At 41.0% G+C, this 13,922-nt stretch overlaps 1 protein-coding gene across 5 annotated transcripts in view; it reads right to left on the reverse strand.

Moving 5' to 3' along the window:
- Nucleotides 1-1,939: 1,939 nt before the first annotated feature.
- The window catches only part of LOC146425525 (ceramide transfer protein-like), a 323,504-nt gene continuing 311,521 nt past the window's right edge, over nucleotides 1,940-13,922 (reverse strand). For 2 of the 5 annotated variants that reach the window (XM_085041600.1, XM_085041598.1), the window contains 6 exons: nucleotides 11,991-12,123; nucleotides 11,808-11,878; nucleotides 10,356-10,484; nucleotides 9,445-9,574; nucleotides 8,004-8,140; nucleotides 1,940-3,937 (listed from right to left, as the gene is read on the reverse strand). In XM_085041600.1, the coding sequence (XP_084897726.1) occupies nucleotides 8,013-8,140; nucleotides 9,445-9,574; nucleotides 10,356-10,484; nucleotides 11,808-11,878; nucleotides 11,991-12,123 (591 nt within the window). In that variant the 3' untranslated portion in view covers nucleotides 1,940-3,937; nucleotides 8,004-8,012. Of the gene's footprint in view, nucleotides 3,938-8,003; nucleotides 8,192-9,444; nucleotides 9,575-10,355; nucleotides 10,544-11,807; nucleotides 11,879-11,990; nucleotides 12,124-13,922 lie in introns of those variants that run through there. The other 3 variants (XM_085041599.1, XM_085041597.1, XM_085041601.1) reach the window with 2 other exon arrangements.

Consider the following 13,922-nt stretch of genomic DNA (forward strand, 5'->3'; position numbering starts at 1 on the left):
TAAAAATATGATTCATGTTTTGAGTCTGTAGATGAATGGTGGCAATTCAAATACAGCCTTATCTGTACAACTTGACAAAAATACAGGTGGACAACCTGATTAATTCAAAGAGAATCTGCACAACTTGACATAAGCCAGCTCAGCCCAATTAAGTAAAAGGTAATTTTTTTCCAAGATATATTAAATTTTTCACAGATAAATTTGTCAAAATAAGATGTTCAGGTTTTCAGACAAGATAACAATTACCATCTCTCATCCTCGTTCCAAATACAAGTTCTACAAAGTCATTTCCTTCAGATCTAGTTCAGCAACATTCAAATTCACCAAATGGACACAGATATTGAGAGAACAATATTTGATGGATAAGAAAACTGTCTTCTCAGCCCTTCAAATTAGTTCAGCTTATGAAAACAGCCATTCTAGAATCATGGGCTGCTTTTGCAAAGACCACAGCTGTATAAATACTACAGATCCTAGCTGTAAAAATGTGGCTACACAGGCCCTTTCTTGAGAACCTTTTCTTTCCCATGCAAAATATGAAAAAATTAAGATGGGTTTTTGTAAATAGTATTTGAACACCTGTGGGGGTGCAGCGGCCCGATGCTGCAGATCCCGAGTCCCCGAGGCCGGCGGTCGGCGTAATCCACGGGGACGCTGCCGAGGATGCCATCGCCCGGGACTCGGAGGAGGCCGGGCCGTAAACCGCTCTCTCCCTCCCCTGGAAAGTTTTTCCTAAGCTTATTGGTTTAAAGTCCGCTTCCCCGCCCCTAGCACCGCCCCCGCTGCTTGCCCTCACTAGAATGTTCTGTTGCCGGGCTTCCCCCATGAGTTGCTTGTAATCCCCTCCCTACTTATATTTCATTTGCTTCCCCGCTTGTCCCTCATGTTGTCCCGGAGCCCCGTTGGCTCCGCCCCTGCTGTTCCTCCCCGGGAAACCCCGTATTTCCCCCTAAAAACCCCTTCCCTTTGTTCTCTCGGCGTGGTGTGGCCGCGACCCCAGCCCCGCCGGGTTCTGCGCCCGGCAGCTGCGTGGACCGCCCCACCCGAGAGCCCCCAGTGTGCCTCCCCCGCGCTGCTTCTCCTTGAATAAACTGCACACTGCTGACTCTCAGCTCGTCGCCCTTTCTTTATCACGGGAAGCGACCAGCGACTCCACGGCGTTCCTGCCCGGCAGGCACCCGCCTCCGCCGCGTGGTCCCTGCCGCTCCAAGGAGCGAGCCTGGGAACACTGAGGCTGATCGTAGCCGCCTCTGGGACAGAGCTGAACAGCCGGGAGGGCTGAGAGCTTGGGCCCAGGTGAGGCCCCCGAGGTCTCCCGAAGCCCCGGAGCTCGTTGGGGCCAGGCGGCCGGACCCCGCCGGACCCCTACAACTTCAAACACCTGCTGTTTTTCCAGATCTGTTTTGATTCAAGACAGTGTGCTTGGAATTGGGTGTTGTAGGACTTCAGCCAATCACCCCAGGGGGTGAGTAACCACTGTCCAATCACCTATGGGCTTTTACCATATATAAAGTGAAATTACAACAATAAATCTGCTGCTGCTGCTTTCACTGGACTGAGTTTGTGTGCTACATTCCGGGTATAACAGCAACATAAAAATACTACAGATCCTTTGACAGGAAGAAGAGAACTTAGAATGCACAGGTATGTGTCAGTGACTGGAAAGAGGGTTGGGTTCAAAAACAGGGGAAATTTTGAAAAACCATAAAAGATCTCTTCTAGAAGAAAAGACCCAATGGCTACTTGCACATAGATGATCTGAGAGGTTGATAGAGAGCTACCTTTTAAAATTTGTTTTTAAAGCAGTCAATTAATACCTATTTCTCAATCCTGCAACTCCTTCTGTATTCTTTAAGAAGTGTCTCACAACTCTGATTGGGCAGGGCCAGCTGTAGTGAAGTACCAGTGCCTTTATCTAAAAGCAAAATATTATTTACAATTAGTATATGTAGTTTAATTTTATTTACAGAATTGCAAAAGTACATCACATTTAGTGCAAATGCAACTAATGATATAAGAATTATATACTGCTTTGTAAACTTCCCATACCTTTGCAAAATAAAGCCATCCAATTAAATTAATGAACAGTTATTTGCTTGTGTTCAACAACTATAAGGAAAGGCAAATATGGAGTTAAACTCTTTCTGTTTTGGACTTTTTTCCTTTTACATTCTCATCGGTAGCTGTGGTGGAATTAACCACTGCTTGGTTGATTTTAAAAGGAAGAAGTACATTTGAGATTTTTTTTTTTAACATTACTATATAAAATATTTACTAGTGATGTAGTAAACATACAACTTTTCATCTTATTTGCCTTACTAGCATTAACATATAGGCACTTTTCTAGATATTCAAATTAATAGAATAAGTCTGTAATAAGGCATATTCCATGTACACCATTAAAAAAAGGCAAATAAAAAGGAAAAAGTTATGGAACATGAAAGTTGCATGCATGTGTAATTGTGTGTTATGTATTATTCCATCTCTACAGAGAAGATGAACAGATAAAGTATTTTTTTCAACACTGTGCAGATCACATTTAATCATTCACCAAATCTTTATTAAATTGCTAATTTTTATTTCTTTTCTGTTACCTACCATATTATATCAAACAAAGATTTCAGTTTTCTTTTGAGGAAAAAAAAATAATCTTGGAACTTTTTCTTGAGATACACAGGTCAGTGAAACACCCAGCAGTCTCTGAAGAGTTTCCAGCTACAATACATGGATAAAAGACCTCAAAGTCTGCCAGAGACTTCTCTTAATGAGCATATCCAGAATCAGAGGCAGGCAAATATCTGACATATAAATTCTCGTAGCAAATAGACAGAACTTTCCAATATGAATTATACATCCTTATAACTGATGAGTTTTTGATTGAGGCAAGTATCAGTGCAACTTATTTTCTACATGAATCTCATAGCATGGCCTTATCAAGATGAGAAAAACACATGCATGATCTGAAAATAATGTACTTATCCTCATTCTAGACTGGGAATGTTGTCCTATGTAGTCAAAATTACTTCAATAAATATTATAGTGTACCTTCTCACAGCTTTGGGAAAGCCCCAGATATCATGCAAATAAAGCAGTCCACATTTATAACGAACAGATGACTTCTAGCTTTCAGGCACTCTCTTGCCCTCTCATACAGAATATTCCTAGAAATTTCTGGATCATATTTAATAGCAGAATTTCTGTAGCACATATTACATAACTAAAAAACCCAATAGAAATATACCTGGAAAAAAAATAAAGCTTTTCACACTCTTACTCCTTCAGGGCCAAAGATCTTCATAAGAGTAAGACAATAGAAGAGGCAAAGTCATAAGGATATTGACAGCCCTCAATTATTACCTGACATTTTATGTAACAAGATGATTCATTATAGGAAAAAATGGCAATGAATTATGATTATACAAAGCAAAACAAAACCTGTTAATAAGTCACTTAGGCTTTACTGAACTCCCTCCCTCCCCACCAAAATACTAGAGTGATTTTTGTGCACGTAAAGCACATAGAGTATGCTATATGTGCATTTGTCTTTTGTGCTTTTTAGACATGCACAAAAACTGCGCTAGTATCTTATGAATGTTGACAGCAAAATTCTGCAAGTTGTTAAAATTAAAGCAGTAACCCCTATTGGTGATTCAAAGCTGTACACATTCGTCCTCTTCTAAAGCAATCAAATAAAATAGCTATATGCATGTTATCAAAACATCGATTGATAATTACACAATGACTCCGCAAGAAAATTTAGGAGAAACCTAGTGTTAAATATTTAGCTTCATAGTGTTGCAGCGCTTCTTGACTTCAGTATACAAACACTGGAACTTCAGCCATAAAAAGACTATAGATCCTTTGTTCCAGCATGGAGTGGTCTATGCACTTATCGGTCACTTCAAGGTGGAGTGCTCACCCAGTCTTGTTCTGATCACTGCAAAGAAAAAAGTAGTGAAAATTTTGAAAACTAATAGGACAATCAGAACTTGTTAAATCCCTTAAATAGTATCAGCACTGCTTTAACCACATTTGAACTGCTGACTTGGGACAACTATGTTTTAAATTATTCACCTGCACTACTTCTCTAACAATATAGAATTAAAAATTAGAACCATTACAGGGCTACCTGTTACACAAGGATGAAATCACAAAGATTTTTGGAGCATGACAACAAATAGAACCTAAAAATAAAGGTAGCCTATGCCATACATAAAAAACAAATAAAACCCCATTTTCATAGAATCATAGAATAGCTTGAGTTGGAATGGACCCACAAGGATCAGTGAGTCCAACTCCTGACCCTGTACAGGAAAACCCCAAGAATCACACCATGTGCCTGAAAGTGTTGTCCAAATGCTTCTTGAACTCAGACAGGCTTGGTGCTGTGACTACTTCCCTGGGGAGCCTCTTCTACAGTCTGACCACCCTCTGGGTGAAGAATCTTTTCCTTATATGCAAGCTACATATCCCCTGACTCAGCTTCATGCCATTCCCTTGGGTCCTATGACTGGTCACCAGAGAAGAGAGATCAGTTGCCTGCCTGCCTGCTTCCACTCGTGAGGAAGTTGTAGACTGCAATGAGGTCTCCCCTAAGTCTCCTCTTGTACAGGCTGAACAAACCAAATGACCTCAGCTACTTGTCATAAGGCTTCTCCTCTAGACCCTTCACCATCATCATGGCTCTCCTTTGGATGCTCTCTAATAGATTTATATGCTTATTATATTGAGGTGCCCAAAACTGCACACAGGACTTGAGGTGAGGCCGCACCAGTGCGGAGTGGGACAATCACCTCCCTTGACCGATTCATGATGCTGAGCTTGGTCACCCCAGCACCTGGTTGACTCTTGTGGTGGTTTTGCTTAGCCCAGAACATCAGCAAGGTATCTTTAACATGTAAGAGAAATTTAAACCCTTCAAAAGCCATTGTGGTAGGCCTGAAGAAGTGTCTGAGGGGTGGGGAGAGGCACAAAGATGGCTCCTGTGTGTCGTGTGTGAAGGTTCGGGAAGTTTTTCACCAAGTCCAGTAGAGCCAATCTCTGATGCCTCTGAAAGTGATGGACATGCTGCTGGCCAAGTCTGGGCCAATTAGAGATGTTAGTTACACCTCTGTGAAAACATATTTAAAAATAAATCAAAACAAAGTAGTCACGCACTTCTTTTTTAGCTAGAGGAGGAGGAGGAGAAAATATGTGAAGGGAGAACAACATGGAGACACCAAGGTAAGTGGAGAAGGTGCTCCAGGTGCTGAAGCTGAAAACCCTCTGCCAGCTGCAGTGAAGACCATGGGGGGAAGCAGGCAGTCTCCCTGCAGCCCATGGAGTCCACAAGGATGCAGAAATCCATCCACAGCCTGTGGGGAGGTGCCCACACCAGAGGAGCAGGTGGATGCCTGGAGGAAGCTGTGATCCAGTGGGAGTCCCATATAAGCAGTTAAAGTTGCAAAAGCCTTGCAAGAGAGAAAAAGGCCTTGTTCCCAGGATGGAAGCAGCCTGGCCTCGGCTTGGAAGTCTGCACTCTATGGACAAAAACCCCATATTGTAGCAGAATTCAGGTGGGATGCTGCTTATGAGATTGCACCCATGCCAAAGAAGTTCACAGAGGACTGTCTCCCGTGGGAGGGACCCCATAGCTAAGTAGAGGACCCCTCTCCCTGATGGACTGACCAGAGAATAAAACCCTTTACCCTGTCCCCTGCCTGTGCTGTTGGTTGGAAAGAGGGAGGGGGGTGAGCAGAGAAATGGTGTCTTAAGAGGGAGGGGTGTGAGTGAAGGAACGGTGTCTGAAGAGCTTATTTTTACTTTTCATTTTTCCACTGACTCTGTTAGGTTAATAAATCACCTAGCAACTTCAAGTTTTCAGCCTGTTTTGCCTTCGGTGCATCCTGCCACCAGTGTCCTATCTTAACTCATGAGTCCAGTGTGTGTGTGTTTAACAGGTTTTTTTTCCCCTTCCCTCTCCTGCACGTCTGCAGCAGGAGAGAGCAGAGGTGCCTGGCATTTAGACAGGGTCAAACCCGGACAACTCTTTTGACTGCCAGGGCACACTCCTGACTCATATTCAATTTGCCGTGAACCCAAACGCACAGATCTCTTTCCATGGGGCTGCCCTCCAGCCTCTTGTTCCCTAGTCTCTATGTACATCCAGGGTTGCCCCATTCCAGATGCAGAATCCATCACTTGCCTTTGTTAAACTTCATACGGTTGGCTCCTCCCAATTTAGTGTCCTCTGCAAACTTACTTAGTATCTCTTTGAGTCCTGTGTCCAAGTCGTTTATGAAGATGTTGAAGAGAACTGGCCCTAAAATGAAGCCCTGAGCTTTAAAATGGAACTTTACTGAAATCCCAAAAGATTGCATCAACTGGCTTCCCTTGATCAACTAGGTGGGCTACCTTGTTGTAAAAGGAAATGAAGTTTGTCAAACTGGACTTTCCCCTCATGAAGCCATGCTGGCTGTGATCAATGACTGCGTTGTCCTTCAGGTGTTTTTCAGTAACTCCCAGAATAGTCTTCTCCATAATTTTACCAGGCACTGAAGTGAGACTGACAGGCCTGTAGTTTCCAGGACCATCCCTTCTTGTCCTTCTTGGAAATTGGGATAATGTTACCCAGTGTCCAGTCAACTGGGACCTCTCCAGATTGCCAAGACCATTGAGAAATCATCGAGAGTGGCCTCGCAATGACATCAGCCAGCTCTTTGAGCATTTTTGGATGAATTTCATCAGGTCCCATAGACTTATAGTAATCCAGCTGGAGCAGCAGATCCTGCACACTTTCAGGGTCAAATGGGAGTTGATCATTCTCACAGTCGTGGTCTTCCAGCTCAGAGCACTGGGACCCCTTTAGCCCATCATCAGTCTTGAAGGAGGCAAAGAAAGCATTAAACAGCTCTGCCTTGTCTATGTCCCTGTTTGTGAGGTGACCATCCTCTTCCTGTAATGGGCCAATGTTATTTCTGCACTGCCTTTTGTTATTAACATATTTTAAAAAACTCTATTGTCCCCCACAGTTCTGGCAGCTTCAACTCCAGTTGAGCTTTCACTGCACGAATTTTCTCCCTACAGTGGCAAGCAGTATCTCTGTAGTCCTTCCCATGTCACCTGACCTTGCTTCCAACATCCATACACCTTCTTTTTTTGCCTTATCTCCAAAAGATCCCTGTTCAGCCAACTAGCCTTCTGCCTCATCTGCTTGACTTCCAACATTTGGCAGTTGCCTGCTCCTGTGCCCTTAGGAGCTGATGTTTAAAAAGTGACCAGCACTGATGGACCCAAGCACCTTCAAAAGCATTTTCCCAGGGAACCTTACTCACTAGTTCCCTGAACAACCTGAAGTCTGCTCTCCTCATTTCCAGGGTTGAATCTTTGCTGGCACTTTTCCTCCTGTCAACAGAGATTTTAAACTCGATCACTTTCATGGTCGCTGTGGCCAAGATGGCTTCCAATCTCCACTTCACTCACAAGACCCTCTCTGTTAGCAAGCAACAAATCAAGGAGGGCATCTTTCCTAATCAGCTCCCTTAGTACCTGTACCACGATGTTTTCATCTAGGCATTTTAGGAATCTCCTGGACTTGTTTGCACCAGCTGTGTGGTTAACATCTGGCAAGTTGAAGTCTCCCATAAAAACAAGGGCAGTTGATTTGGAGGTGTCCTTTAGTTCCTCAAAGAATAATTTGTCGGCATCATCATCCTGGCTAGGTGGTCTATAATAGACTCCCAGGATGACATCAGCATTATTTGTTTGTCCCTTGATCCTTACCCCGAGGCTCTCAACTGTCCCATCACCAACTGTGAGTTCTATATATTCCGGCCCCTCCATTACATACAATGCCATTCTCCCACCTTACCTGCCCTACCAATCCATCCTGTGGAGCCTGTAACCATCTACATATATTAAATCTTATGACTGAATTCATGCCAGAAATACATTTCTAGATCACATACTTCTGTTTGGCCTTTAAATATTTACAATAGCAAATCAAGAATAAAAAAAATGTATACCTGCGAATACTAGAATAAAATAGGCTTTCCTGCTGTTTTCTCTTGCACATATGATGTAAAACGCTTTAAGAATTTTGGATATTCTCGTTTTGCCACTGCCCGTAACACTGATGCCGGTGCCCATCCTCCTGGGTTCACTAGAAGTAGACAGTAAGGCAGGCATTGAAATACAACATATCTGCTAAAAGCTAGAAAAGAAAATTTAAGTTTGTATTCCTGCAATTCTTTCTGAAGTAATAGGTAAGAACAATCAGCAGAATTTAAACCCTTACAGCTTATGTTGCAGCACTTTCTGCTCTTAATACTCTTATTTAGTTCACTTCTACAATGCTATTATTTAGAAAACATTAAACATGATGTGTAGGCTTTGGGGAATGCCCAAATGAAAGATGGTATTCTTTAAGCACTTCCAAAAAACAAAAGAAAGAGTGACTCAAGCTGCTTCTCATTTCAAAGAAAATAGAAGTCAAGCCTTAACTTTTCAATAACTGCTGCATTTGCCTGCAGAGTTGTTACATAGCCAATGTCTTAAAAATTATTTTAAAGCACTTCAAACAAAATTTGCTCTGATTATAAAATATGTTTAAACTAATAGGTCAAATACTTTGCTGGAAAAGATGCCATTTCCCATATAATCACAGTTCAGAACTTGTCAATGACAATATATTTTTTTAAATAATTGTGAAACTTCTAAACAGGAAACAAAGGAGCTTACCCCAGAGTTTAACATCATATAGTATTATTTGTACAGGATTTAATGCAAGTTGTATCACTCCTATATGGCAAAGATTTACTGAACCCAACTTTCAGATTGTGATTATTTAGTAAGCCGTGTAATAGGTGGTCAAAAATAATAAGCAGGTGAGATACTCAAAGTATTTTGCAGCTGCAGGAGAGGAGATAATAGGTATGAAGTTCCAATACTATAATATACTGCTAAATACTGGGTACGGTAACAATACAGTTTGGTTTTCCTAACTTTGCAGTCAATACCAAAGATTCTGTCAGCTAAAATAATAAAATATGTATACTACATTATACTATACAGTTTGCAAACATCCTTTCACAAACATGAATTGTGAAAAAAAGATAGTAATACATGAATAAAACCCCCAAGATCATTACTAAAACTAAAAGCTTATGCCAAGTCATGCCTGCTGCAGACATTTCTTCTGCCTGCCCCACTCCACCCCAAGCTTCTGTACTTAGGACTGAGCTGCACATTACTTTCATTTATTGCTCCCAAAATGCCACACAATCAAAGATCCCATTCACTGATTGATGTAGCACATTAATTTGAGTACTTTTGACCATGAAGACCACAAGTGTGATCCTATATATAAATTTAACAGACAACTGCATCAACAATTTTTTCCCCAGTGTTCAGCTCCAAGGAATTAACATCTATAATTAATGTCATACTGAATAATTTTAGACTTACCATTAGCTACATATGTAATCTTGCATAGGATATTGTCTCTGCTTATTTCCTTATTCCCCTCTGGCGGGCTTACTAAAGTCTGACAAATCATAGCAATATTTATTTTGGCACGGACACAACGATTGTTCATCTGTCAAAAAAAAAAAAATTTGTAAACTTCAAACTAGGTTTATTTCAGCATACTTGAATGCTAGCATTTTAATTTAATGTAAAGTCTAAGGTACTCCAAAAGTTATGTTTCTGGGAGTTTGCAATCTAGCACTACATGTATGTAACATGAATGTGAATGAAATGAAAGGTACATGGTGAATAGGGAAAGGGTTAAACTGAAATTCCTGAATTTCAAGTATCTGCTTGCTTACTACAGTGATTTATTTCAATTATTGTGACAAGTAAGGAAATATATCAAGAATAAGGCATCAGTGTTTACAAATATCAGTTAGTAACTTTTCCATTGTAAGCAGGCAAAGGCATAGTATTCAGCACAGAAACACGACAAAGAAAACAATCATTGCTACTGTCTGACAGAACCAAGGCAGAACTGTGTAAGCTGTGGGTTTAACAGATTCCATATCTAGTTATACAAGCCTATCCCCGTGTCTGACAATACTGAAGAGTTATTTATATGATTCCATATGAAGGAACCTCAGTTCTCTAAAATGTTTTCACCAGAAATTTTGCTTCCATTTTTCTGCAACACCTGAGATCTGCCAACTGTTGAGATAAGGTAAGAAAGTTTTTGGCTCAGAATGCTTTCATCAGGTCATTGTATCATCTGGTATAAACAATCTATTTTTGCATATCCCCCCTCTCTCCCTCCCCTCCCCCCCAGTATTGCAAGAGCATCACACCACATAATAGAAAAATGGCATCTTTAAAGCAGAACTTGATAGAATGAAAGTAATACTTACAGGAGCACTGTCATGTTCCACAGAGAAATTGCAAACAATCCATGTTTCAGGATCATTTTCACTGAATGCTGGTATTTTTCTGATGGCAGACAAATACAGCACATCCCTTTGAGAAGCCGGCCACACTCTCTGCAGAGAAACACCTGAATATAAGCTTTTCCAGTTTTGCAAATTAAGTACTTACTATCCTTAGATAAAGGAAAAAAAACAAACAAGGCAAAACAGGTCAGTCGTTATTTAAGTAAAAAAGTATAATCAAGTTAGTAATTTCATGCAATTTTGAAAACTCAAGCAGAACACACGTGTTGTACAGATGTATATCAGGTTATATGGCTATTCTTAATTTTAAAAACTTAAGGCAAAAGTTTAAGGTCTGTGAAAGGCAGGGAGCCAAGTTGCAATGACTTTTTCAGTAGACAACCAGGAAGAGGCACTTCCCCTCCTGTTCTCTCAATTTCAGGTTTACATTGTAATTAATACTTGTAAGCTACAAACTGAACTAGTGGTTAAGTATAAATAGAAGCATCTACAGTTATTTATGTCTCCATAACTATGGTGAGAGAGTGCAAGAAATACTTATATTATTTCAATAAGTTACTACTTTAATGAGATAGATATGGTAAATTGGTATTATCTAAGAGAAAGTTTCAGAAGCAAAGTGTGATAAAATAAAGCAAAACTATACAGAAGCCATTTTCCTGACCGTCAATATGGAAAAAAGTCTAGCTTTTACCACAACACTATACAGTTCATACAACTGTGTTATTCAAAAATCAGTCTGCTGTTCCAGCAGTTTTAAGATAACCACATTACCAGTTTAAAAAAACCCCAATTGTTTCAATGTTTGAGTATACTAATACTCAGGATCATGCAAGATTAAAAATGAATGTGTACACTTCAATCCCAATTTTTTTAGAACCTGTTAGGTTATAGTTATTGGATTATAAATCAAATGAACATTTTAGTAAAGCTAAATCAGAACTGCTTGGGGTGAAAAACCATAATGAAGTTAAAAGAACAAATGTTGTACCAGGAATTATATGACCTCATAATGCAAATGCAGACGCAAATTAATTGTGGTCAACAATAGCTTGCATTATTTCAACAAAACATATGATACAGGGGTAGGGGTTTCTTCCTTGTAGTCAGTGTCAATTTATTGCTTCAGTTTTCTTGAGATTAGCCTTGCCTTGCTGCCAGTGATATATTTAAGAGATTAAAAACAGTCCTCATTTTTTTTACAAACTCTATCAGATAGATACACAAACAATTATGCTATCAAGCCAAGTCTGAAAAATTAACAAAGTTGCAGTTTAATAGAGAAGTTGTGCTGAACTGTTGTTCTGGATAATATTTTAAGTTGTTAAGATGGTAAAGTATTTCAGAATAGATTAGAACACATATACCGCAGACTGTCTCACTAAGGTGTGTATATAGGTGAAGTGTTATTACCTTATGCATCTGGTAAATGATGATGGCATTATCAGCTAAATTTTCCACAACATGAAAATTTTCAATTGTTGCTAAGGGAAGGAGAAATAAAAATCCATCAGTAAACAAGCACAGATATTAGGTCAATGTTATAAACTATATGCTTGCTGATAAACATGAAAAGCTTAAGAATGGATTCCTTACTTTCCCAGTCATTACGAACATCAACATCCCAGAAGTAGTGGCAAACTTCGCGCCCTGTTACCCCTTTAACAGCATGCGTTGCTTTCAAAGGATCTAAAACTATTCCATTCTCTTCCACCTCTCTTCTGTACACCTATGGTCAAATACAAAGAAAGAAATGAAGAAGAGTAATTGCCAAAAGTGCTCATGTTTTATTATTTAAAATTTCATCAGCTTTGATAAAAACTTACCCAGAAGACTAACAAATGAATAATTTGCCATTCAGTGTTCTATGGAAACTACCAATGCAGTTACTCTTGCAAGGCACTTCACATGAGAATACCAGTAGTTTGAAAAATTTCCACCAAAAAAAAAAAAAAAAAAATCATAGAATAGCTTGAGTTGGAATAGACCCACAAGGATCAGTGAGTCCAACTACTGACCCTGTACAGGAAAACCCCAAGAATCACACCATGTGCCTGAAAGTGTTGTCCAAATGCTTCTTGAACTCAGACAGGCTTGGTGCTGTGACTACTTCCCTGGGGAGCCTCTTCTACAGTCTGACCACCCTCTGGGTGAAGAATCTTTTCCTTATATGCAAGCTACATATCCCCTGACTCAGCTTCATGCCATTCCCTTGGGTCCTATGACTGGTCACCAGAGAAGAGAGATCAGTTGCCTGCCTGCCTGCTTCCACTCGTGAGGAAGTTGTAGACTGCAATGAGGTCTCCCCTAAGTCTCCTCTTGTACAGGCTGAACAAACCAAATGACCTCAGCTACTTGTCATAAGGCTTCTCCTCTAGACCCTTCACCATCATCATGGCTCTCCTTTGGATGCTCTCTAATAGATTTATATGCTTATTATATTGAGGTGCCCAAAACTGCACACAGGACTTGAGGTGAGGCCGCACCAGTGCGGAGTGGGACAATCACCTCCCTTGACCGATTCATGATGCTGAGCTTGGTCACCCCAGCACCTGGTTGACTCTTGTGGTGGTTTTGCTTAGCCCAGAACATCAGCAAGGTATCTTTAACATGTAAGAGAAATTTAAACCCTTCAAAAGCCATTGTGGTAGGCCTGAAGAAGTGTCTGAGGGGTGGGGAGAGGCACAAAGATGGCTCCTGTGTGTCGTGTGTGAAGGTTCGGGAAGTTTTTCACCAAGTCCAGTAGAGCCAATCTCTGATGCCTCTGAAAGTGATGGACATGCTGCTGGCCAAGTCTGGGCCAATTAGAGATGTTAGTTACACCTCTGTGAAAACATATTTAAAAATAAATCAAAACAAAGTAGTCACGCACTTCTTTTTTAGCTAGAGGAGGAGGAGGAGAAAATATGTGAAGGGAGAACAACATGGAGACACCAAGGTAAGTGGAGAAGGTGCTCCAGGTGCTGAAGCTGAAAACCCTCTGCCAGCTGCAGTGAAGACCATGGGGGGAAGCAGGCAGTCTCCCTGCAGCCCATGGAGTCCACAAGGATGCAGAAATCCATCCACAGCCTGTGGGGAGGTGCCCACACCAGAGGAGCAGGTGGATGCCTGGAGGAAGCTGTGATCCAGTGGGAGTCCCATATAAGCAGTTAAAGTTGCAAAAGCCTTGCAAGAGAGAAAAAGGCCTTGTTCCCAGGATGGAAGCAGCCTGGCCTCGGCTTGGAAGTCTGCACTCTATGGACAAAAACCCCATATTGTAGCAGAATTCAGGTGGGATGCTGCTTATGAGATTGCACCCATGCCAAAGAAGTTCACAGAGGACTGTCTCCCGTGGGAGGGACCCCATAGCTAAGTAGAGGACCCCTCTCCCTGATGGACTGACCAGAGAATAAAACCCTTTACCCTGTCCCCTGCCTGTGCTGTTGGTTGGAAAGAGGGAGGGGGGTGAGCAGAGAAATGGTGTCTTAAGAGGGAGGGGTGTGAGTGAAGGAACGGTGTCTGAAGAGCTTATTTTTACTTTTCATTTTT

This window comes from Lichenostomus cassidix, chromosome W (assembly GCF_008360975.1).
Source record: "Lichenostomus cassidix isolate B80296 chromosome W, HeHo_3.0, whole genome shotgun sequence".
Classification (NCBI taxonomy): Eukaryota; Metazoa; Chordata; class Aves; order Passeriformes; family Meliphagidae; genus Lichenostomus; species Lichenostomus cassidix.